The 26,005-nt window shown below is 41.7% G+C and overlaps 1 protein-coding gene across 1 annotated transcript in view; it reads left to right on the top strand.

Annotated features, from left to right (window-relative positions):
• Positions 1-2,996: 2,996 nt before the first annotated feature.
• The window catches only part of PDK3 (pyruvate dehydrogenase kinase 3), a 59,310-nt gene continuing 36,301 nt past the window's right edge, over positions 2,997-26,005 (top strand). The window contains exons 1-2 of the mRNA XM_068421624.1: positions 2,997-3,278; positions 21,386-21,527. Of these exons, the coding sequence (XP_068277725.1) occupies positions 3,173-3,278; positions 21,386-21,527 (248 nt within the window). The 5' untranslated portion in view covers positions 2,997-3,172. The remainder of the gene's footprint in view (positions 3,279-21,385; positions 21,528-26,005) is intronic.

Below are 26,005 nucleotides of genomic sequence, written 5' to 3'. Positions count from 1 at the left end.
AATGCAAAAGCTTTGCTCCCTGTAAACAGAATTGCATATAAGATAAAGGTCTGGAAAGAACAAGATCTGAAAATGTAACAAAAATGTGTCTTCCAAATTGTCCAGATGAAGTTTTGCTACAAATTTCTATCGCAGCAAAGCTCTAATCATAACTAAGCGCTAAAAAACTCAGACTTAGGGAGCCCTTTCTTTTCCAGTAACTTAATTTTCTGACTACTAGTCATATAAATGTTCCTTATTTATCCCTGTGGTTTCACTGAATTAACGTATAAGGACTAGTCCCATACACAGAGCAGCAAAGGCTCTTCCACATACACTCTGCCATTAGGGTACACCCTCCACCCCCAGCCAAAACACAAAACAAGGGGAGGCCAGTTTTTATATACTGGCACTGAATTCAGTGGTAAGCAGTCAGCACTTAAAGCTTTCCAAGGCAGGAGACACCAAAAAGCTTTTTGTCATGTAAATATGCTTTACATCAGATCCTCTGTTTTAGGGAATCACTTTGCAGCAAAACCTGATATCGCTGCTTTTCCCTCTCAAAGTTTCTGGGGCCTGTGAGTCAGAAGCACTGATTTTACACCAACTCCCAATACAGAAAACCAAGAAAAAGAATTAAGGCAAGACTGGCTACTCAGATTCAATTATTCCTTTGTCACTGTGATGACCCAACAAAAACTGATTCGATGTGTCAGGGTGTTGTGAAGGCTGGGGCTTGCCAGAGGGGTCCCCAGGGGGGCCAGGTAGGGTCAGTGGGGCTGGGTGGTGCCCTAGGGCCAGGACACCACAGCCATTGCGTCCTCAGAGTAGGCTTCCAGCAAGCATCCATACCAAGACCCTAATTCACTTACAGGTGCTGAGGTGTATTGGGTTTGCGTGGCAAGGTTTTGGTAGCAGGGGGGCTACAGGGATGGCTCCTGTGAGAAGCTGCTAGAAGCTTCCCCTATGATAGAGCCAATGCCAGCTGGCTCCAAGTCGGACTCGCCTCTGGCCAAGGCCGACGCCATCAGCAATGGTGGCAGTGCCTCTGTGATAGCATAGTTAAGAAGGAGGAAAAAAAACCCAACTGTGCAACTGCACAGTTGGAGAGGAGCGAGAATATGTGAGAGAGAAACAGCCCTGCGGACACGAAGGTCAGTGCAGAAGGAGGGGGAGGAGGTAGAGAATTCGGGAGTAAAGTTAAGCCCGGGAAGAAGGGAAGAGTGGGGGGAAGGTTTTTTTGTATTTGGTTTTATTTCTCATTACCCTACTCTGATTTGATTGGTAATAAACTAAACTAATTTCCCCAAGTCGAGTCTGTTTTGCTCTACAGTATTTAGTGAATGATTTCTCCCTGTCCTTATCTCGATCCATGAGCCTTTCATTATATTTTCTCTCCCCCTGTCCTGCTGAGGAGGGGAGTGATGGAGCGGCTTTGGTGGGCACCTGGCATCCAGCCAAGGTCAACCCACCACATGAGGTTTCTGATTGCCTGCACACTCAACATTTTTTAACTGAACGGGGACTAAGAGGTTCTGGCTACTAAAGAGCCATGTAAAACTGGGGCATCTTTGACCTCTCACCTGCTTCTAATTATGCTGGCTTTGAATTTAACTGGAAAAATATGAAAATAATACCCTTGATAAAAGGGAGATACTGAGTACCCAAGAAATTCAGCAACTAGATGTGTTATCAATGTTAAAAAAACCTTTTCCTAAGAGGCAAATCCTTTCTTCCCTGCACACCTGTAGAGGCTCTTTATTGTATAAACAGAAATTCAGGGAGGCACGCACAGAATGAGCTGCAGGAAGCATTTCTGCGCCAGATGTGTGCTAAAATACATAAAGGAGGCAGGTATGAGGTACAAGAAATCCAAATGGTCCAAAAACCTGCTCTTAGCAAAACTCAGCTTATACTTTAAGCCTACTGATCCCAGTGGCATTTTCTATTTAGCATGGTTTATGCCACTAGCTTCTCTTTATTTAGGCAGATTGTTTAAGAACTAGGTTTACATGTATGCTTGTTCCTGTCTTGCATTGGTAAAACAACCATAGATTGACCTCTGTGCATTCGATGCTCTCTCAAGGAAGTCTTGCAGTCTTCTTACACACAAGGCTAGGCAGAGTTGTTGGGTCAGTTTGGTGTGACTCTGGGATTCATATTTGTCTTAAGTGTGTGTATCAATAGTTTTCAGAAAATTCAAGCTATTGGTTATGTCATCAGTTTCTCCAATGTCAAGAGAAGTTGTCAAGAGTCCATTTGATGAAAAAAGCACACCTCTGCTCTCCAATGACTTTGCCCACGTCTTCATTATGTTTTTAGTCTGTTTCAGCATAGACAAAAACAATTCAAATTTTCACATGGGCTGGTTGATATAGGTTTTAAAAAATCCCAACAAAGCGATGCTGTGACACTGTTTATATTGCAAAAAAGGTTTTGTGTTTAGAAAGACAATGAAGTAGTTAACTGTTGTCGTGCTGTATGGAGTCTTCCGCCTATAAACCTTGTTCTCTCCATCGCTTAAAACTTTGCTACGTAAGATGTAGGCGGCCTTTGCTCTACCAGTCTCGCACAAACTGTAAAGCGCGTTGGATACTGATGCCGTTGAGGCAGAATGTCAGGTTGAAGCCGGTCGTGCACACCGCGCTTCCCGGGCTGGCTGGGACGGAGGCACGGACCGACTCTGAACGCGAGCCCAACGTTTGCCGCCGGATGAGCGTCACAGGCCGGACGCCGAGAAGCCGCCGGGGGCTCTCCGCCGTGTCCCTTCTGTTCAGCCTGCCCCTCCCTCTTCCCCACCGAAGCGACCAGCTCTCGCCCCGCTCCCGCTCCCTTCGCGACAGGCCCCGCCCCGCCCCTCGCGCCGATACGCCTGCGCGTTGGGGCGCCCCGGCCGCCGGGAAGGGATGGCGGGCGACACGCGCTAGTCACTCGCGCCCGCCCCGCCCCGCCCCGCCCCTCCCACCGCGGGTGTGCGCGTGCGCCAGGCCGGGCGGGAGCGCGTGTGGGGCGGGTCTCTCCGCTCGCCCCTCCCGCCGGGCCGGGCTGCAGAGGGCGAGGGAGGCCGCTGGGCTGGCCGCACCCGTGGCATGAGTGCGGCTGGCTGCGCCGCCGCCCCAGCGCCCTAGGGCCGCTGCCGGGGAGGGGAGGGGAGCGGCGGAGAGGAGCCGGGCGGGCCGCGCCGCGCCGCGCCATGCGGCTGTGCGGGGCGCTGCTGAAGAGCCCCATCCCCAAGCAGATCGAGTACTACTCCCGCTTCTCCCCCTCACCCCTCTCCATCAAGCAGTTCCTCGACTTCGGTGAGTGCCGGGGCCGCCCGCCGCTGCGGGAGCGGGGTGAGGGGGCGGTGGGAGTCACCCCGGCTCTCCCGCCGCGCAGGAGGGGCGAGGGCCCGCCCGAGGCGGGGGGAGCGGTAGCGGAGGCCGGCGCATAGGCCTCGTCTCCTCGCCCGGCATCTGGGCGGCGGGGCCCGCCCCTGCGTGCGGCCTGGGGAGCCCGGGGTGCGCAGTCAGGGCAGGGGGCGGCCGGGCGGTGCGCGCTGCTGCGGTGGGGCAGGCCCGGCCCCGTAGCGGCTCCCCGCCCTCCCCGGGAGGCGCCGCAGGCCGAGGGGGGCCGTCGTGTGCGCGTTGTGTGCGAGGCGGGCTCCGGCGGTCACAGCCGGCTGTGCGTGGTCGTCGGCAGCTGGTGGTAAACGCCGCCGCTGCTCTGCCTGGCCGCCTCGGCCTCCTGAGGTGAGGTGCCGGGAGCTGGAGCGGCAGGCTTGCCTCTTCCCTTGCGTTATTCCCAGACAGCCAGCTCCCTGGGGAAGAGGGGCAAAATAAGGGGTTTTAACCTGAAATTTGGTGAGCTTAGTGACTGAAGAAGCGAGTAAGTTACTCATAATGAATGTGAGATTTTTCATTTGCCATGCAGAGATGGCTTAGTTAAACCTCAGGCATGAACTCTGACAGTACTTGTGTAGGAGACTTGTTCATGGAAAATTCATGCGCTTTAGGAAGTATTGCTGATGAGTAAATAGCATTTTTCTTTTCAGAAGCACTGGACTGAAACCCAGGAATGATTTATGTTGCTGTTAGAAAACTGACATTTTGATCTAGATAACAATAGACTTCTCATATCTGTATCAGAGGTTATTTGACTCCTGCTTTCTGATACAAGAGTTGTTTAGATTTTATTATCCTATGAATGTTGCCGGTAGAGTAAATACGAAGGCTGGGTGTAACACCATGAAGCTTAATAGAAGCTTAAGTTGGCTCTTGCTCTCTGACACAAGAGTTGTTTAGATTTTATTATCCTGTGAATGTTGCTAGTAAATATAAAGGCTGTGTGTAACACTGTGAAGCTTAAGAGTGGTTCTTCATTCCAGTATTACACTAAGGGTAGAAGAAGACAAAAATGAGCCAGTGGTGTTAAGCCAGAAAGTGATTAAAAGTGGAAACAATTGCACATTTATGGCACTGGTATTAGTGAAAGAATGCTGCAAGTATAAAGAGCCAGCACTGGGCTTGCTACCACGTTTCAGTGAGGCAGGGTTTTGTACCATTTTAAGATGCCAACATCACACCTTGTCCTGTGTAACATTAAAATGAAAACCTGACAAGAACCCATGCTTTCCTTCTTTGGGCTCTGCTCATGTGAGTCTATTCTCACTTCCTCACCCCTTCCTTTGCTGCTGTGCTTCTCCTGCTCTGACATTTGTGCTCCTTCTGCCGTGTCTTTCTGTACTGGCAAGAGCAATGGCCTAAAACTTAGAATATCTTAAGTTTACCCCAGCACTAAACAAATCATTTCACCATTGTCTGTTTGAAAGTTGGGTTTGTAAATTGTTGCTGGGAAAGTATTAATGTTCATGAGGCTTTTCAGTTGTAACTAGAGAGGTATAAAGATTTCAGTCTTTGCTTTAGTGACTTGGGTGTTCTGGCAAAACTTGGCTTTTTCATAAAGATTTCTACCGTTCTGCATTGTCCCTACATTACTGCTTGCTTTTGGACATCTCCTGTGTGGCAGCCTTTTAGTAATGCTATTTTTTTTAACCTTGTAGTCTCTGTATTACTTTATGGTTTGAAAAGTGTCTCATGATTCTCTAGAAAGAAGTAGTCTTATTTTATGATGTTAAGCCTAGTTTGTGTTAGTGGAAGTGAACAGAGTCAGAACGGTATGTTACAGCCTGGCCAGCCCTGTGCTTTGGATGTGCTCCAGTCTGTTGTCACTGGATGTGTCTGTGGAATCTTGTGTGCGCGTAGGCTATATATTTATGTGTATTCATATCTTAAGACTGACTATAGTCTTTGACCCTTAAAACCTCTGAAGAAAAAAATGCCTACGGTTTAGATTTATAAGATTGCCAGGAGTTTCTAAGATTAGTAGTCTTATGTCGCATCAGCCTCGCTAAAACTATCAGCTTGATCTTAATAAGCCTTATGGGCCACTTAACATCTCCACTTACTTTCTCTTTAGTGCCTGTGTTTGCTTAGGAAACCTCGAGTAGGAAGATTACAGCAGTTTAACCAAATAGATTAAAACCAATGTAGTTACTTAGCTTGTATGATCCTAGGTGTTGATGGCTTGGGGTAATTTCAAGTTCTATTGGAGACTTCAGAGGCCTGGAGGAGAAATTGGCAACAAGACGTAAGATGTTGGTGCAAGAATTTTACCACTTGAGGCGTGGAAGGCCTGAACAATATGCACTGTATCGGGGACCTACAGTACTTACACGTGAATTACCCAAAAAAGAATTTGCTGGTGGCACAGGGCACAAGTATTCAAGACAGCGAATATGCCAGGCATAAGGAGCGTGATACTAAAGGTGCAGTTCAGTTGTGTTTACCTAGCCTGAATATTTGATGGGAAGAAGATACTGCTTTGTTGTCAGCTTATAGAGGCTACCTAGTGTCTCACTTAAAAAGAAATGGTATTTTTGTTGAGCTATGGAAATGTAGTGCTTGTGTTACAAAAACACAACTGAATTTTCAACAGATGTTAAAGAAGAATAAGCCCAAAGGAAGTGTGTGAATAACCCTGTCATGGCAGTCTGTGATTTTGTTTTCTGATGTACGTATGTTTCCTGTATTAAAAAAAGGAGGAATTTGCACTTGCTTCTCCAAATAAATTTGAATTACAGTGTTTTTTTACTTCATTTCTGACAATAATGAAACTACAATATGGTCTTTATGTCTTCTTTTTTGTATTGATTATATTGCTTTAGACTAAACTGGCTTCTCAATTTGTCTCTTTGAAAAATCCTGGTGAGCAGGAGGAGAGAAACTTTGTATTTCTCGTGGGCTGAAGAGTCTCTTCAAACACAGTTGGTTGCAGTGTATATTGAAATGCAGCTTGGATTTTTTTTTTGTTACTGAATAACAGTATGGGTTGTATGGAGTACAGTTGTGTGCATAGTGGGGCTGTAGAGTCTCTATTCCTTTCTGATGATAGAAATGAATGATGTTTATTTTAAAACTTTCTCAGGTAGCTTAATTCAGTTAATTAAACCACTGTAAAAGACAGTTTGGCTCTTTAAGCTAACTCACTAGTACTAAAAACCTGTGAAACAAAACCAAAATCAATACTTAAACCAGTGATTCTCAGTTGGTTTTTATAGCTGAGTCCTGTTTGTGTCTGCATACCATGTTCTGCCATATGGGATTTACTTTCTGTTGAGCTTGGAGCTATCTTTGTAGCTGCCCTAACTGTGTAAGAGGTTACTGTGTCATGGGCTTGGGACCTCTGTGTCACAAAGTATGAGCGCTCAGATTGTCTGTGCTGCTTTTTTTTTTTTTCCTGTGTGTTTGTTTTCTGTTTGCACACTCTTCTTGAATGCTGTTTATTCAGTTTCCTTCTTACAAAGTGCATTTCCCAAGATTCTTGTGCAATCTCATTCCTTTGCAAAAGAATGACCTTCTGTAACTGTGCTTTAATATAAACAAGTTTTGACCTTGTTTAATGTTAGCAGGTCATTCTAGGTTTATCCAGGCCTCCATAATTATTCTGATCTGGAAAAAAACAAAACCAAAACCAACCCACTGGATTCAGCTCTGGAAGTTATTTTGGTAGATTTTCAAGTGCAGGCATTCCTAAATGGCCCAGTCTGCTCTAATTACTAAAATATCTTTTCTGAAATAAACTTGTAAGTAGAGATGTAATTTAACATTCAGGTACATTAATCTTTGTACACTTTTGGGCTGTACTGTTTTGGGAAAAAAAATGCTCATACTGGAGATCCATATTTTGTGTCAGGTTTGATACAGCATCTCAATTTCAATTTGCTTCAGCAGTGTGAGGTGGGCCTTAGAGGATGACAGGTTAATCCAAAATACCCAATAATCTTCATCAGCAACTACATACGTAGGTAACCAATCAGTCGTGTATGCCTGGGGAAAGTAAATGACCCATGAGACAGGTCTGCTTGAGGAAAGTAGAGTTTTTATGTCTAGGAGTGTCCTAGCATTTTAAAAAAGACACAAAGAGAGTTGAGCTCCTTCTGCCCGCACTACAGCCTGGCTCAATAAGGGCTAGGTGTGAGCCAAAACCCTTACAGCCTTAGTAATGCTGAACTGTGCCTGAGCTGGCAAGCTCCGTGCAGCTGCGTGGTTTGGGTCACGTTGGGGTACCACAGTTGACAGTAAAGATAATGATGAACATTTCATGAAACGGATGGTTGTACTGGAAAGGTTACGTATAAAATAATTAAGAACAAATAAAGGCACGGGCGACATAAATTGTGTAATCCTTTGTGCATGAAAGAATCATTTGAAGTTGTGCTAGTGCTATATTGTGAATGTATTGCAGTATATTGTACTCATGTAATACTCATTGCTACTGCTCAGCTGATGAAGTGCCTGAGACTTTTGTTGAGTCTGAGGTTTGTTCTGTCAAAAACATGTACCATGTGCTTTTGGAGCTTATTTACTACTAAAGCTGGCTTGGCCAATTGTACTTAGCTATATTCTAGCCTTTTCTAAGTCTCAAACCAAATGTTTTGGATGAATTTTGTACCTATGAGGTTAAACTTTGCTTTTCATTAGTTCTTTGTACATATAAGTAAAACTTAATGAAATGGCACTTACCCCTCCTTATATGTCTTACGTTAGTGTTCATGTACCACATAGTTACTAATGACTTTGGACAGAAAAGTCTTGTATATACTTAAGATAGAAAGTAGTGAATCGTAGTGAATTCTTGTTGTGGAATGTGGCTGAGGAGATCCTGATTTCATAGGTTATAATCAAAATACCTGTGGCAACTGCTACAGCTACTGGCATTGAAAAATATCACAAAGGTTGTAATTTAGTAATTTTACTGCACTGTGAACAGCTGAGCACGCAGCAGATAATCACAGTGCGTGTGTGCAGTTTGGGAACTGCTGTGTCCTGGGGTATATCTGGAGGAAAAGATGAGCAATGGATCCTCCCTGTTTTTTAAATATAATTTTTGTTATGAAATTGTGTAGTTCATGTATACCTATTAAACTTACCTGTCTTGAGGAAACTTGTAGGCCTCTTCCAAAACTGATACAAAGAGTAATGGACAGCATTGCTGTTGATTGCCGTCTGTTGTACGTACGGTATTAGATCAGGTTTCTGCAGGAGTGTTTACACTGCATGTTGTCTTGTTGGCAGCCTGCATGCATCAGCACTGGAACTGAGAAGGTCCCATTGAAAAGGTAGCTAGCAGGTACAATTTGAACAACAAGATGTGGGGGTAGGAAGGTAGAGGTCGAAAGCAGCCTTATGTCTCCAAACATAATTATTAATCTTCTGATGGAAGATGATTATTAGAAGCTTTTTTTTACACAAAAAGATATTAGAAGTTTCATGGGTATTTCTAAACACAACTTTAGTGGAGAGACTATGCATCGAAGACACTCACAATGTTTAGGGCTCAAAGGTAATATTAAATGACCTGCCATTTATTGCATGCAGCTGTATTTTTTTTCTGCTGCTGTGCATTGACCTTAAAACCAGACACTTGATTTAAGTGCATCTTAAAAAAAAATTTCCTCTTAACATGAATGCTAACCACTGAATTGGATCAGAAAGATGAATGCTAGTCAGACATTGCTGTCTTTTATTTCCAGCTGACTGGCTTCAGCTTCCACCCAGCAATTTTGTTACATCTTTCGTTGGTAGGTTGGGATCCTTTGATGCCTGGAATTTTTTCACCGTGAGGTATTTGTACATTGTGATGGAATATTTTGTCTTGATTTTGTAAAGCTAAATACATTCTTTAAATTAGTTATTTCAAGCCTCATGAAAATACTATGGAATTAACTTTTTTGGCTTTTCTAGGGTTTTCAATATTATTCTTCAAATGTCTCTGTTAGACCTTTAAATAGAATCCTGATAGGAGTTTTGTCTAATGTTGGAACAGAATCATTTTACTGCTGTTTTGTTCTTACCTTGAAAGGCTAGCCTTTTGTCAAGTGAAGCAGGCTTGTCTGCCTGCTTTTGTTCTTTAATTATTTTGGGGTTATTGCTTTTCTGTGTTCAGTCCTTCATTCTCTAGATCTGAGCATGGATAAAGTTTGCATTTCATAATAGAAAAAAAGGATTTTCTTTGAACGGGCTGTAGCACAGCAAATAGCTGGAAGCCTTTGTTTGAGGCAACTGTTGTTATTTATAACCTGTTACTATTTACAACTCTGCCAGCCTCTGGCAGGCAATGATATTCCAATACTATATATAATATTGAAGGTTTTTTTAAGGCCTAATATTGATTGTTGTGAAGGTCTGGAAGAGTCATTGCGGTTGGATAACTTTGTTTAGCAGTCACTATTGAACTGTGATGTGATAGAGATATTTTTGCGTGTATGTGGGAGTACTATGTAGTATTAGATCGTGGTGCATTTAATTCACAGAACTATCTGTATCAGTCACTTTTGGAGGCTGTTTCAGGGATTAAGTGTGCTTGCTCGATAGTCCCCTTTTGTGTTTTTTTTCCAAAAGGTTTGTTTTCAAATTTTATGCTACTAGTTAAATCTTCATTAGTGCAGTTCTGCAAAGTTCTCAAGAAAGAAATCTAGCATTAGCTTAAATGTTTAACTATTTTGATTACGCAATAAAGGAACACTTCATTTCTATAAGCAATTGAGACTTCATGTATTCTGAATTCAGTATTTTAGTATAGTTATAGTAAGAGTTCTGTAAGTTGCTGTGTATGATCGAACTGGATCACCAAGGCAATAGGTATTTTTGTGTGTGTGTTATAAAGGCTAAGCGCAGGAAATTCTGCCTTCGGTAGGTGATTTGACCGGTCACTTGTTGCCTGCGAGCATAGGCTAGTAGTGTGCAAGGGAGCATCCTCCAGCTGGTGGGATTGATTGTGTTTTGTTTCCCTAAATGGCTGAAAATTCCGTAGTCTGTGTTCTGTTTGTCTTTGGACTGACTGAAGGTGCTGCTACAGTCCTCTGCCTTCGGGGGCTCGGAAAGGGCGATGATGTTACACTGCATACGTACACGTGTGCATTCTCGTGCATTTTTTTTCTGAAGATGATGTGGCATTGAAGCAGATGGTTGAATGTCTTTTGGTGAAAGAAAAAGGACAAGAATGCCTAATCTGTATGAAGCAATAAGCAATGTTTGGGGTTGTTTGTGGGGTTTTTTTTTTTTGTTTTTGTTTTGTTGGGGTTTTTTTTGTTGTGGGGTTTTTTTTTTTTTAGCGAGTAACAGAAATGGTGGAGAGTACAGCTTGACAGAAATTGAAAACTTGACAAAACTACTTTCTGGAAGGACAAAAAGATAGGATTTGCAGTTCTTGAAGATCTGGGAATGTTTGGGACACCTTTTTTTCCAGAAACTGGTAGAAATTGTTGAACTACGTGCTTTAGACTAGATTTGGACTAGTAAGGAGGTGCTTAAAATCTGAAACTTGATTAAATTTTGATGAAAACTATAACAAATTGATAGCATTCCTTCCCCTCGGGAATGGAAGAAATGACAGGGGTTTTAAAGTAGCATAACTTTTACAAGCTAAGGAAGTAGGTAGATAGGGTCTCTCCTAAGACATAAGGAATATAAGATGATCTGTCAATTTCTGAAAGACAAATTCTGATGCAGGCAGAAGATAACAGAGCAGTAGAGCAGTGTTAGGAATTCCAGAAATACTGTTCATTAAAAAAGAATCGTATGAAAACTGGAAACAAGGACATTGTCTCGGGTTGCAGTACAAACAGCAGCTAAGGTGAAAAGTCAGGGGACAGAAGGGCAGAGAAAAAAAAATGCTGAGATAATTTATAGTAATTGGGGAGAACGCTGAAGCATAGCGTTTATTTGATTAAAGTACATAATGGTGAAGACTGCTGAGTTCATCTTTGCTTTGATCTTCAGGAAAAGATAAATTGTATCCAGAAACTTGAAAGAAATCACAACTCCCCCTCGTCCCTGATACAAATTTTAGATAAGCTGAAATATGTCTAGATCCTCTTGGCTTAGTGGATGCCAGCAGAAGTAAGCCGATGCTGTGTTTTGTGAGTAGCTGACCACTTTCTTCTGCAAATGGGAGCACCTGGTGCGGCACAGCTGTTGATTACAGGCTTCATGGAAATAACCGATGGTGATGGCCCCAGGGTTGTGGAAGTGGGAAAATGCGGTCCTTGTCTTTCAAAGAAAAGGAAGAGGAGGACATTAAAGTAAGTCAGGTTGACTGAAGTAGCTGAAAAAAATGATAGAGCTAATAATGAAGTAATACATAGAAAAACACCAAGAGATAATAAGGTGGTAAAGAGACAATAAATTGTGTTGAGGCAGTCTGATTTCCAAGTTAATTTGGTGTTTGCTAAGGCAGTAGCAGTAGATGCTGTACCTGGCTTTTCATGAAGTTTTGGCACAGTCCCATGTGAAATTCCTAATTAAAAAAAAATCACAAAAAAGTATGGATTAACTTTGAAATGAGATTGCTGTGTAGTAGATGTGCGGCGTTCTGGTGGGTTGACCCTGTCTGGCAGCTGAGCCCCCATGCAGGTGCTTGCTCCCTTGCTCCCACCCCCCATTGGCACAGGGGAGAGAATGGGAAGGGCAACAGTGAGAAAACTTGTGGGTTGAGATAAAGACTGTTTGATAAGGAAGGAAAGAGGAAGAGGAAGCAAGTGATGCAAAGGCAGTCAGTCTCCACCTCCCACGAGCAGGCTGGTGCCCAGCTGGTCTTGGTGTAATGGCTGTCTTGGGAGACAGAGCCACCTAGTTTTTTATTGCTGGGCATGATATCATGTAATATGGAACATGCCTTTGGCCAGCTTAGGTCAGCTGTCCCAGCTCTGTCCCCTTCAAGCTTCTTACCCACCCCCAAACCTACTCAGTGGGGTGGGGGCCCAGTGCAAGTACTGCTCCACAATAGCCAAACCACACATGTGTCATCAGTACTGTTTTAGTCACAAATCCAAAGGCCAGGACCTTATGGGTTGCTGTGGGGAACGACTCCATCACAGCCAAACCCAGTACACGTGTTTGTGAAGAACATTCCATATATACTCTGTGTTTCGCTAACAGTCGTTGATGTTTACAGTGCTGTTCTGTGGAGAGTGAGTAGTATTTGTCCAGTTCCCCATGGTCCTAAACAATATAATCCGTAATAGAATTTGGCATAGATTTAGGAATTGTTTTATCTAATTCCATAGTTGCTATACTAAAGCAGCTTTTCTTGATGCTGGTTATCTTTCATATATTAGTGGTTTTTAAAAGCCACCTTTTTCCCAAAATTGCTGAAGTATTTTACAGGCTGCTACTTACGCATTTTAAAATATGTTTATGATTTTGTGTGTGTTCCTGGAGTCAGTTAAATGTGGGGGTTTTTTTGGTTGTTTTTTTTTTTTTGGGGAATAGTAGGTTGAAAGGATGGATTAAAGCACTGAACTGTGACACTGGCATATATTATTTTTCCCCTTTTTCTAATGCTTTATGTGTTATAAGACACTATTATATTGATCCTTTTTTCCTCTGAACCTTTATGTAATGTGACATTGTCTCTTGCATGTTTCTTTGTCCTGTTGTTTAAATTATTTTCTTTGCTTGGGAAGAGTCTACTCTTACTTTGTGTATAATGCTCTGTATTATAAATACTTTCACTGACTCAATTTGTAAAATAATACACTTGTGCAAATTTTAGTTGATATTTTTCAGAATTAGGTTTGAGACTATAAATAAAGAGGCAAAGTTAAAAAGTTACAAAATGACTTTTTTTTCTAAAAATAACTTACATTTTAACTGTTACTTCTTTTAGTCCTTGTTTATGCTTTTCTTAAAGATTTTATAGACTGGATAAATACATTGGAACACTGGTAACTAGCAGTGACATAGAAGAATCCTCTAATCTTTTTTGCAATGTGGTTTGTTAATCACCAAAACCATTTTGTAACAAGATGTTTAACAGTGTAATACGTTTCACCTCACTGAGACTGAAGGGAAACTGGGCCATGTGGTATTGGCAGTATTTTTATGTAATTGGTGTTAACAGTGTGAGTCTTTGTAATTAAATGTTAATTTTATTTATGCTGGAGATTTGGAATATCTTTCGCTTTGGCATGTTGACAGGGACTAAAGGGTAAAGCAGAGATTTATATTTTTCTGGAACAGCTAGTGGGAATTACAGAAGTTTTCCATAAAGGTTAGGGAGGAGGTTGTCAAAGCTGTGAGAGCTTAGGGAGAGTGTTAAAAATTTGGAATATCTAATGATAACCTTCAATGTGAAATAGATCTTCACCTTTTATGGGAGGAAAAGGTGATTATAAGCTCAAAGGAGTAAAATTCAGTCTCTTCTGGTCAGTTTGTTGTAACAGAATCTGATCAGAGAGCAACAAACGGGGAATAAAGCTTCTTTGGCTTGGTGTTTTAAGCCTCATCTACATTAAAAAAAAAGGTTTTGATTTGTTTTAAAATTTCGAGTCTCACCAGAACGAAACACTAGATTTGTTTCGTCCAAGATCTCCTGTTTTGAAAGCCACAGAGCCCCTTCGCAGCACAGGCCAGGGCTGATGTGCTGCACAGTACGCACACCTCTTTCCTGCTCTTGAACCATTCCCTGCTTCAGTCTCAGGAGTGTTAGTGGAAGAGGAGCTGATGTAGTCTGCAGAGCCACTTTTTTTTAGAGGCTTCTTGTGCTTGGTTAGGGAGGGGGTCTTTGGTTTGGATGGATAGCTCTAGGATCAGGAACGTGCTCTGGGCCATGGTTTCTCCTAAGAACATTTTGGCTCTTTGCCTGTCATGTACTGTGGGGAGTGCCTGTGATATGGGCAAGACAAAGCTTAGCTGCTAAAATGATTCATCTGACTTCCAGCCTGCTCCCAAAATGTCCTAAGGAAGAACAACCTTCGGCCTATGTGAATTGGTCTTAAAAATAATCCAGCCTCTGGATGATTGCTTGAGGTCCTCTGCATTAAACTTTATAGATCCTTTTGATTGCTGTGCTTTCTCTTGGCAAATGCATTAAAATACTCAAAAAGTTATTTCATTAGAACTGAGTGATAAGCAGTTAAATATTAATTTCAGATCAGATAAGCTTATTTTAAAAATACATGCTTTTACTTTAATTTGGGTTGTTCTATATAATACGTGGTACTGGTTTACAGCTTTTATAAGTGATTGCCTGATAATCCATTCCTCTTGAGACAGACACATATGTCTTCCCTTGAGTCTTTTCTGTGACAGGAAGACTGTGGCTTTAAGAGTTAAAATTAATGACTGCAGTTTGACTAAAACTATGATAGATCTGCAGTGTATTGTGTATCTGTTAATTCCTTCTGTTTTCCTGTTCCAGTTCAGTAGGAAGTTAAGCTGCTTTCCAGCGCAGTCAGCTTCATTCGGAGGACGGTTTATTCGAAACAGACTTACTGGAGTTCACATGTTAGATATTGTAACTTATTACATTATTATTACTATGTTCTTTATTATTACATTAGTGTATAGCTAATGTAACAATAAATCTAATGATTTTGTCCATGTTGAGCTGTCCAGTTGTGCTAATGACAGCTGTCTGATGTTTTGCCCTTAACCTGCATTTACATGAAAATGTGAACTGACTTTCTCTTGGCACCAGTGGTATTAATCTATATGGCCATAGTAATTAATACACATAGACATAAACAAGCTGACTCTTTCAGAAACTTTGGAAATAAGTGGAGATAAGTGTATTTTTTCTGTATACAAATTGAAGAGTAGTTATACTTACTTTATTTTGAACTTCTTATGTTGAAGTCTAGACCTTTGATTGTGAATGGTATTTGGACTGGTCGTTTATTAGACAACAGAATATAGGCTAATGCATTTTCATTAGCGAACGGTATCCTCAAATTTTCTTTTGGAAGAGAAAGTAAGTGCTGCAGTTGGCCTGGCAGTCAAAGAGTGCTGAATCTGTTGTTAGTTGAATTGCATAAATCAGAAATGGTTTATTAAGCTCAACTGTTTCTGTACTTGGGCTGTGGTAATTTATCCGTATGCTGTGTCATGTGACTGCTAGGAAGTTTAACTGGAAAGCTAACTAGCACGTGAGCTTGCTAGTTTGGATTGCACTTAGCAGTGAAATGGCAGAGTGGAAATCAATGGTCGTACAGTGTTAACAACTAAATTCTCATCTGTGAACATAAATAACTTAGATTGAGAAGACTCGGTGTACCTCTGTCAGTGTGCCTTCACTTGGACTGCAAAGGTGCAACTAGGAATGGGAATTGGACTGAAGAACAGAAACAAGTTATGTGGGAAAGCTTACTTGCAGACTTTAATTCCTCTGGCTTTAGCTGGGTTTCTGGCAGTAGTTGTTTAACAAAACTTAGTTGTTCAGAGTTCATAAAATGGTATGTTTATTATAGTTCAGTAAGATAAAAACTGATAAAGATAAAATATTTTCCTGTCATTTTTTGTTTAATTTTTTGAAACTTCAGAGTTTCTCCCATTTTCTTACTGACATAGAATCAATTTCTCAATATGCTGATCTTACGTGCCAAGTGAAAGCATGTCCTTAAAACAGGGCACTTTAATGAAAAAATTGTACATGTTGGTGGAAGTAGCCTTAGAGAGGAGTGATGGAAATTGGGTTGAAGCTTAGGTCTGGAATGTCTAAAAACAGGCTGAACACCTAAGGTTAATGTGGGCTGGATCCTTAAATTTGGCCATCTGCTGGCTACCTGTGTTGGAACAGCTGAACAGGCTGTGGTTGCTATCCTGTAGCACAGCATGGTAGGTCAGAAAATGGAACCCAATTTCAACATACTGCGTTCTTAGAGACAGCCTGTGGTAGAGAGTAAGGGTCAGCAAGAGTCAGCATCTCCAGTTATGTTGTATGTGCTTTTTTTCCCTTTGCTTCATCATCTTAATTGGGTTTTACAAAGCCCTGTCTTTTGCCAAAGAAACAAACCCTGTGTGCTTTTTGTGGGATTGATATTTTTAGTGGTTGGTGAGATAAATACCTAGAGACTATGCTGAAAATATCTTTATTTATATTGGGGAATAGGAATGCTTTTGGAGTTGGGGTTGTTTTGTGTGTGGTTTTTTTTGTAGCCACGTTTACTGAGGCTGTGCAAGCATAGGTTGTTTGCCTTTTAATATATAGCTCATGCTCCTGAAATGGTGTATAATTGGAATTCACCAGTCCTCCTTCAGTTCTGTTCTCCTAGCTTCAGCAGCAAGTTATTAGTTTTAGCCTTTGCTCAGTCTGTTCTGATGCCTTGATCTTTTTGCATATTCTTTTGAAGATTTCTCCATCCCTCTGCTTCACTTTTTGTTTGTTTTTTTTGCCTGTACAGGAGCTGAGAAGTATTCTGGAAGCTCAAGAGAAGAGATTAGATATGGTCGATCGCTCCTGCCTTCCCATCTTTCTTCCTTTATTTTGTCCTAGATAAAAGCAATAGTAGTTTCAGAGGGATAGGAGGTGAAAGGCTTCTGATCTTGTTTTTATGGATTCTGAATGGAGTCCCTCCTGTCAGATATACAACAGGTGGGACTTTGCTGCTTTTGAGTCTTCCTGTGGTCTCTAATGTCTCAGCTTGATGTTAGACACATTGTTAATGGAGAGAACCAGACCTCTGGGTGCAGTGAAAAGACTGAAAAGAGCACTTAGTTTCTTCTTTTCCTGTCTCCTTGGACAGATAAGCAATACTCAGAAACTACTGATGCTTTTATGATGTGACCCTGGCAGTCCAGTACCTGCTAGGGATGTGACAGCCATGTTAGGTTTTTGAAGCAGGTGACTTTGGTTATCATCTGTGAAGGACTACTACTGTATTCTGTTCTCAAATGGGTATTTCATGAATGTGGGAGTCTGGCAGCTGAACGGAGAGCATTTGATAATGTTCTGGAGGAACCACAGTTCATGGTCTCATGCTGAGTTTCTGCCCTTTTCTGCAGCAAAATCGAGGTTTGTGTACAGCCTTCCGTATGGAACTAATCCTTTTGTAATCTAAATCTTGGACAGCATAGTATTGCTCTGGCAATTTGTAGAATTTGCCAGAACTGAATCAGGGTCTGCTGCATGTGTGGGAATAGCCTCTACATTGTGTGTGCCTCTTGTTGCAGGACCCAGAACAAAAGTTTTCTCTAGGTCCAGCTTTGCAACAGTTGTCTAATTCCGTGACTGCAGTGGAAGGAACCAAAAAGATGCTGGTTCAGAGGGAGTGCTGTGATGAATGTTCATTCCTTCCAATTGAAAAATACTTCTTTCCCCCCTACATTCTACAGGCGTATGATCTCTAGAGCCTGAGTGGGCCTTGTTATCAATGTTACGTTTGTTTTCCATTTCTTAGCACTACGGGGTAAAAAATGAAAGAGAAAAACAGGGAAGAGATGAGTAAATGTTCAGAGAAGAGTTGAATCCGAGAGAGGGGAAAATAGATTAGTAGAGAAAACTGTCTGGAAGTAGATCTCCGCTTCCTGAATTTCCTTTGGATTGTACTTACGTACAGTATTTAACCAGTAGTTTCACTGATGTCTGTAGGACTACTGAAGATAGTAAAATTAGAAGTAAAATATGTGTATGAAGCTTTTTCTTTATGCCAGTGATACTCACCTTGCATCTTCTGACCAGACTCTTCTGCTGTATTCCTATAATACAGTGATTCACTGATTTACAGGTGAAAATTCATGACTCCTCAGAGTTAAAAATGGATGTTAATTCCATATAATTTAACAAGATAGCATAAAGCTGTATTTGCAATGCATTGCTTCAAGTATAAAAGCAGTAGGCCTTCTATTAGTAATTCATGACAAAAGCTGTACTCCTAATACATTATAATGCCATGCTAGCATTATGCTTCCATGTCATTACATTCTGCCTTGAAGTCTGCTGCTGCTGTTGGTCTTCAGTGCACCATAATTAAACAACTCTCTGATGCAGCACCTCCTGGTTTTGGAAATAAAGCTATATACAGCCCTTGATGCCTAGTGCAGTGTAGTCTGCACTAGGGCATAAGAATTCGTACAAAGGTAAGCAGGTCATAGTGTTATATATTTGTATAAATGAGTAACTTCTTGGGGCTGCAGTATAAATCAAGGAGAGATTATTCTCAAGTTTCACTTTCACTTTGACCATGAGAGAGTGACTTCAAATTCCCTTGAACTGAAACTGATGGATTTAAACTGGGTTTAGCCTACAGTGTTTAAGGCAAAAGCCTGATTCTGGCAATGTGTATTGCCCAGCTGGAATGATAACAAAATCAAGAAAGAATGCTGTGTGTTTTGAAAAAAAGATGTAACGAATAAAGCAAAAATAAAGCCAGCCTATGAAAACAAATATGACTAGGCTAAACCTGCGAAAGTGGCATTACAGCTTACTAGAACACTGTTTCTGGAAAGATCTTTAGAACTTAGACTTACTTGTGTATGATAAATTATATTAAGAACATACCTAACTTACAGACTCAGATTTTTTTTTTTGTACTTAGTAGGATGTCCCTCATTTTGACAAATGTGGTTGTACAGGTGTTTCTGTGAGGAACAGCAGCTGAGGAGCAACTGTTAGGACACAGTATGCTTTTTGCTTCGAAAGCTGGAGGATATCTAATCATTGCTGGTCCTGGTGAACAGTCGTTTCTCTTCCCATGCATACGCTGTTTGTGAAGCAGATAACGGACCTTACGCTAGAAGCCGAAGTAACTCTGTGGAGGCTCTCAGATAAATTGCATACAGCGAAGCAGCTGATATTCTGACTGCATGCCCCAAACCAAAAAGATGTACTGAAGTTATGGTGAAGCAAGCCTTCAAGTCAGGCAGGCTTGAAACAGAACTTTCTTTCCTTTTCCTGCACTGAACACGCGCAGGGAGCCCAAAGGGCTCTGTACTTAAAATGTAGCTGTGCATCAGAGCAAGGCAATTCCTCAAAAAGACTGTTTAGAACTGCTGGGGTGAGACAGATGGAATAGAGGTGTGCCCTTGCTCACGGGAGGAGAGGAAGCGGGTCTCTTCTGCCAGTCCTGCTTTCCAGTCTAGCAGCTCTTGTTGTCCGCCGTGCACAAACCGGGGGACTGTGTTCGTGACCGGCCCCCATTGCCCTTTCACAGACTCCTGCAGGGTGTGGGTTCTTGTTCACCATTTCCTCATTCTCTGTCTGGGTTGTCTTTCATTCCTTTTGCTTTTTATTGCCTAGAAAGTAACTAAACTTGCTCTCAGTCAGTCTTGGGAAGCAGCAGTTGTTGTCTTTGTTCCTGAGGGTTTTTCCAGCCCAGAAGGTGTAGAGTGAGCTAGTTGCTGCTGTCCAACCACCGCCACAGTGTTCCGAAAGACCTACTATATACAATGACTTGTAGACAAACAAGTGTCTATCCGCTATTGTAGGTGAATTGGTATCTAACTTAATTGAAGGATTGAGCTCTGAAATCTTTACTGTACTTCACAGAAAACAACAACGTAATGTCTTGTTTCCTTTGTCTAATTTTGACAGGATGCGTGTATCTGTAATTGAAGACTTAAAAATGCAAATAAGTAAAATAGGTCCAAATGTTTGCTGGAAGAATGATAACAGAATTGCTGACATTAATAGAATTTAATGATCCACTGATTGATGATACCTAAATGAGCAAGAAAAAAGGGAAACCCTAATCCTTCCTGCATATTCCCCCAAGCTTGTGTTACCGTTTGGGAACTAATCCATCAACGCATGTTACCTATGCAGAGAAGGTGAAAACTCTGCTGTTGGGCTGATTATAATGGGACTGTCTTAAAAAGTATCACCTTGATTGTGCTGGTTGCATTGTACTTGAGTTGTTCAAATTGCAGATCTCAGTGATTATGTGCCTAGCAGAGCTTTTAACACTTTCTGGTTTGCTTGAACGTAATTTATAGCTCTTGTATTATGCCTTCACTCACAAATTTTGCAGGCGGTTGTACTGGTTATTGTCACAAAAGACATTTGCCGTCTTTATAGATGAAAGCAGAATACTGACTGTTCATTACAAGTAAAACATGGATTTTTTTTTTTTTTTATTTTAATTTATCTGAACTCTTTAGTTGTGTTTGGGGAGTTCCCCCACTTGTGAAACGCTGCAAAAAAGTGTGTCAAGTCAGGTCTGATCTTCCATCTGAACTATTTGTGCAAGAGTCTTAACATCTTATACATTCAGATATTTGTAGTTAAAGTTTTCTAGGTATCTGCAGTAACTAGTTTAGCTTCAGAATGGTATTAGTCATGTCTTCTGGTTCATGTAGGGTGGCTCCAGAGAATTATCACTGTTCCAGCTAGGTCCACAGCAAAGTATGGTTATTTTGCTGGATCTCTTTTATTTGCTTTCTGTCAGTTTGTTGTGGTTTTGTTTCTTTTTTTTTCTTTTTTATTTTGTTTTCAAAATATTGTTCTGGGTAAAAATCTGTTTTAAAAGTGAAAGTCCAAGATAATTTCAGCTGCAGCTTTTCCAAATGGGAATGTAGTGATGAGCATTGCAGTTTCCTTCTGGGTGGCTAGTGAGCATCTTATAGGCTAGTCCTAGGAGGGATGATGACCTTTGCTGGTCTTTCCAGGTGCTGCTGAAATGTTTAAGTACTTAGTAGGTTTGAACAGCTTGTGACATGAAACATCAGCCAGCTGTGCCATTCTGTTTTGTCCCTTTGTTTTCACTTCTTACCCTCCATTATGTGTGCAGCATGCATTTTTTAAAAGCTTACTTCAGTAGAAAAGTCATACTGATAAAAGCTAGTATTTTGGGGTCTTATTTCCAGCTAATATCAAGTTTTTGGTATTTGATGATTTTTATTTATAGGAGAGAGGATGAGATGATGTGAAATGAGGAAGAATGTCAGATGAAAGGGGTTAAGCTCTAGGAAGGTAAAAGTATAATATGTGTCTTGAGAGTGAGAGGGAAGTGAGGGTGGGTACTGAAAGAAGTTATTTTTAGATTGTTTTTATTTCCACAAGCGACTTTTATTTTTTGTCTTCTAGCACTAGGAAGTCTAAAATTTGATCTGTTGCAATGGACATCTGTTTTTTTCCTTCCTTCTAACAGGTCGTGACAATGCATGTGAGAAGACTTCATACATGTTTCTGCGGAAAGAACTTCCTGTGCGACTGGCTAACACCATGAGAGAAGTCAATTTGTTGCCTGATAACTTACTTAACAGGCCTTCAGTTGGGCTAGTACAGAGTTGGTAAGTTTGGAAAAAAAAAAGTGGATTGAAAAATTAGTGTAAAACTAACACTGTATGTGTTGCTTTACTTGCAGTTCAGCTTGAATTGTCTTGAAGTCTATTTACACAGAATCACAGAATCAATCAGGTTGGAACAGACCTCTACGATTATCGAGTCCAACCATTGCCCTGACACCACCATGTCAACTAGACCATGACACTAAGTGCCATGTCCAGTCTTTTCTTAAACACATCCAGAGATGGTGACTCCACCACCTCCCTGGGCAGCCCGTTCCAGTGTCTAATTACCCTTTCTGAGAAGAAATGCTTCCTAATGTCCAACCTGAACCTCCCCTGGCGAAGCTTGAAGCTATGTCCTCTTGTCCTGTCACTAGTTGCCTGGGAGAAGAGGCTGAATCCCGCTCTACTACAACCTCCCTTCAGGTAGTTGTAGACTGCAATAAGGTCACCTCTGAGCCTCCTCTTCTCCAGGCTAAACAACCCCAGCTCCCTCAGCCGTTCCTCATAGGTCATACCCTCCAGACCCTTCACCAGCTTGTTTGCCCTCCTCTGGACTCGCTCCAATACCTCAACATCTTTCTTGAAGTGCGGGGCCCAGAAGTGGACACAGTATTCAAGGTGTGGCCTCACCAGTGCCGAGTAGAGAGGGACGATCACTTCCCTAGACCGGCTGGCTACACTATTCCTAATAGAGGCCAGGATGCCATTGGCCTTCTTGGCCACCTGGGCACACTGCTGGCTCATGTTTAGCCGGCTGTCGATCAGCACCCCCAGGTCTCTTTCTGCCGGGCTGCTTTCTAACCACTCTTCCCCCAGCCTGTAGCGCTGCATGGGGTTGTTGTGGCCGACGTGTAAGACCCGGCACTTGTTCTTGTTGAACCTTATGCCGTTGGTCTCGGCCCATCTATATCTAACCTGTCCAGATCCCTCTGAAGGGCCTTCCTACCCTCCAGCAGATCGACACTGCCACCCAGCTTGGTGTCATCTGCAAATTTATTGAGGGTGCACTCAATCCCTACGTCTAGATCATCTATAAAGATATTGAACAGCGCCGGCCCCAGAACTGAGCCCTGGGGAACACCGCTAGTGACCGGCCGCCAGTTGGACTTTGCCCCATTCACCACCACTCTCTGGGCTCAGCCATCCAGCCAGTTTTTAACCCATTGAAGAGTCCACCCATCCAAGCCCTGGGCAGCCAGTTTGTCCAGGAGGATGCTGTGGGAGACAGTGTCGAATGCCTTACTGAAGTCTAGATAGACTACATCCACAGCCCTGCCCTCATCTACTAAGCGGGTCACTTTGTCATAGAAGATGATCAGGTTGGTCAAGCAGGACCTGCCTTTCATGAATCCATGTTGGCTGGCCCCAATGCCCCAATTGTCCTTCATGTGCCGTGTAATGGCACTCAGGATGATCTGTTCCATCACCTTGCCTGTCACCGAGGTCAGGCTGACAGGCCTATAGTTCCCTGGATCATCCTTCCGACCCTTCTTGTAGATGGGCGTTACATTTGGTGATTTCCAGTCATCTGGAACTTCTCCAGTTAACCAGGACTGCTGGTAGACAATAGGGAGTGGTTTGGCAAGTTCATTTGCCAGTTCCTTCATTACTCTGAGGTGAATCCCATCCGGGCCCATAGCCTTTTGGGTGTCCAACTGGCACAGGAGGTCACTAACCGTCTCCTCCCGGATCACGGGAGGTTCACACAGCCCCCTGTCCCTAACTTCAGGCTCTGGGGGCCGAGTCTCCTGAGGACAACCGATCTTGGCATTAAAGACCGAGGGCAAAGAAGGCATTGAGCACCTCTGCCTTTTCCTCATCCCCTGACACTACACTACCCTCCTCATTCAGCAAGTGGTGGAGGCTCTCCTTGACCCTCCTTTTGCTGTTAATGTATTTGTAGAAACTTTTTTTGTTATCTTTGACTGTAGCAGCCAAATCAAGCTCTAATTGAGCTTTGGCCCTTCTAATCTTCTCCCTACATGACCTGGCAACATCCCTATAGACCTCCCAAGTTACCCGACCCTTCTTCCAGAGCAAATAGACTAGAAATTAAGGAAAAAAAAGAGAGCCTAAAAGTTCTCTGTTTAACCAGGCCGGTCTTTTTCCCCCGACGGCTTGTCTTCCTACACACCGGGACAGCCTGTTCCTGAATATTTAGCAATTCCTTTTTAAAGCCCGTCCAGCCTTCCTGGACTCCTTTGCCCTCCAGGACCAACTCCCAAGGGACTCTGTCCACCAGCCTCTTAAACAGGCTAAAGTCAGCCCGCCGGAAATCTAAGGCAGAAGTTCTGCTTTTGCCCCTCCTTACTTCCCCCACTATCGAAAACTCTAACATTTCGTGGTCGCTATTCCCAAGACGGCCACCGACCCTCACATCTCCCACTAGTCCTTTCTGCCTTGAATTGTTCATAATGCGTGTTTCTTGACAAATGAAGTTTCATTTTCTTCTCTCTAGTGTTAAGTAAATACTCTTAATATGGATCTTAGAGATAAGAACTTGTAAGTTAGTCAAAGCATACTGTTACCTCCGAGATAATTAAAATCAGTAAATAAGTTCCAAAAGCAAGTTTTTAAAATATTCCTTACTGTATTGGACCCATGACTTCTTGAAATAGCTGTTATTTCTCCTTATTCTTCCTTTATCAAAAATACTGAAAGAAAATTTACACCTTGCCAGTTCTTCTCATTGCTAAATCTTTAAAAACATAACCTGGTATTCAGTGGAAGTTATAGAACAGGACAAAATTCTGGTGTTGTCCAGTAAGTAACATTCTCCGTTGTAGTAACTAGTGTATATCCAAAGTGATTCGAGGTCCTGTCATCTTTTCCACAGTAATTAATTTCTAGCCTATTTGCATGTTCAGTGAGGTTTGGAGACTACTGCCTTTTATGTGTTAACCTCTAAAAAAATTGTTGTTTGTGGGGTATTTATTGTCTCTCTACCTGCAAATACTTGAATCAAAGAATTTATGTAAAAATATCTTTGCAGTATACAACAAAATTCCCTTTGTGAATAACAGCTTATCTAACTGTAACAGCACTAAGGTAGGCTTCTGTTAAGTTCAGTCATAGTCCTTGAGCCAAGAAATTCCATGTTGACTGTACATTGACTGCTGGGTTTGGTCTCATGTTTATCAAGCTTCAAACTTAGAAAATATAAATTAGGATATGTGATGTTATGTACTTTGGTTTAAATTATGTTTGTCGATGACAGGTAGTACTAGCTGTCTTGATGACCACTTCAAACATAGTGATAAGGTGCTTCAAATAAATGTAGATGCTGTGGAGCCACACAACAGCAATCACTTTGTGGTTTAGGTGGCAGCTTGCAAGGTTTGAAGGCTTTTATCATCTGTCTGAGGTTACCGGAAGCTGTTTATGCCAAATAGGAAAGAGTGGATAATATGCAGGCCTTTTAGGCTTTTCTGATCTAGATTACTTGTGAAGCTGTCTTTAGTGAGATGTGGACAGATAGGTGACTGAAGAAACAGAAATAATTTTTCTGTAGTGACTCTACAGCATAATTCTTCTAGTAGAAATACATTTTCTGTGGCATATGCATCTGCCCTGCTTATACAGAGTCAAGCAACATCTGGATCACTTCTGGCAAAGGAACTGAATGGGTGTTTAGAGTGGATGCCCCGTTCAGAATTTTTGCTTAGAGATTTGAGGACTCATGGGATGACTTTTATGGCTAGAATAGATACTACTGATTTAAAAAAAAAATAATTCTCGAGTGTATTAGAATATATGACTGTAAGATAGTTGTCCAAATTGTATATTTTATATGATAATGTGATTTGCACTAACACAGCTGTAGACTGATAGTTTTCTGTTAAATTGGAAAAAATATCAGACTAATGTGGTGAAGAAGTTCAAGTGGACATCCAACCCAGAGGTGAAAGTTTGAAATCAAAATGTTTGTCGTAGTGTTCTTCTAATTTTGGTCTTCAGTTACGTAACAGTTTTTGTGGAAAGGAATATCTCCACTGAGATGTAAGAATATTTTTGTGATCTTATGTCGGAAGTAACAAAAGTAACTGTAGCATGTTGTTTGCCTGATTATAGATGTGGACTTTAAAGAGCTTAGTTCTTATTTTTCTGTTTAGAGGTTTTTAATTGCTTTTTTAAACATTTACCTGTAGATTAAGTCCTAGTGATATGCTGGTGATGAACCGTGGGCAAAATTTACTGTATTACTTAGCTTCTAAAAAGACTAAAACAAAACAGTTTTATTAACTTCAGTGTGAATGACCTTAAGTATTATACAGCTATGCTGACAGCAGGTTTTGAAACATTTATGATTTCTTAACCTGAAGTTTAGACATATCCAGAAGGAGATTCCTGAATTTTATGCGGTAGAATAAATAAATATAAATTTAGATATTCAGCTGGTTTGTGAACTTGTAAAATGAAGAAACTTCCTCTTGACGCACTTGTTTGATACTTCAAGAAAGAATTTTTTTCAGATCAGA

This window comes from Nyctibius grandis, chromosome 2 (genome assembly GCF_013368605.1).
Source record: "Nyctibius grandis isolate bNycGra1 chromosome 2, bNycGra1.pri, whole genome shotgun sequence".
NCBI lineage: Eukaryota > Metazoa > Chordata > Aves > Nyctibiiformes > Nyctibiidae > Nyctibius > Nyctibius grandis.
Note: the sequence above shows the minus strand (reverse complement) of the source record. Positions and strands in the feature narration are given on the sequence as shown.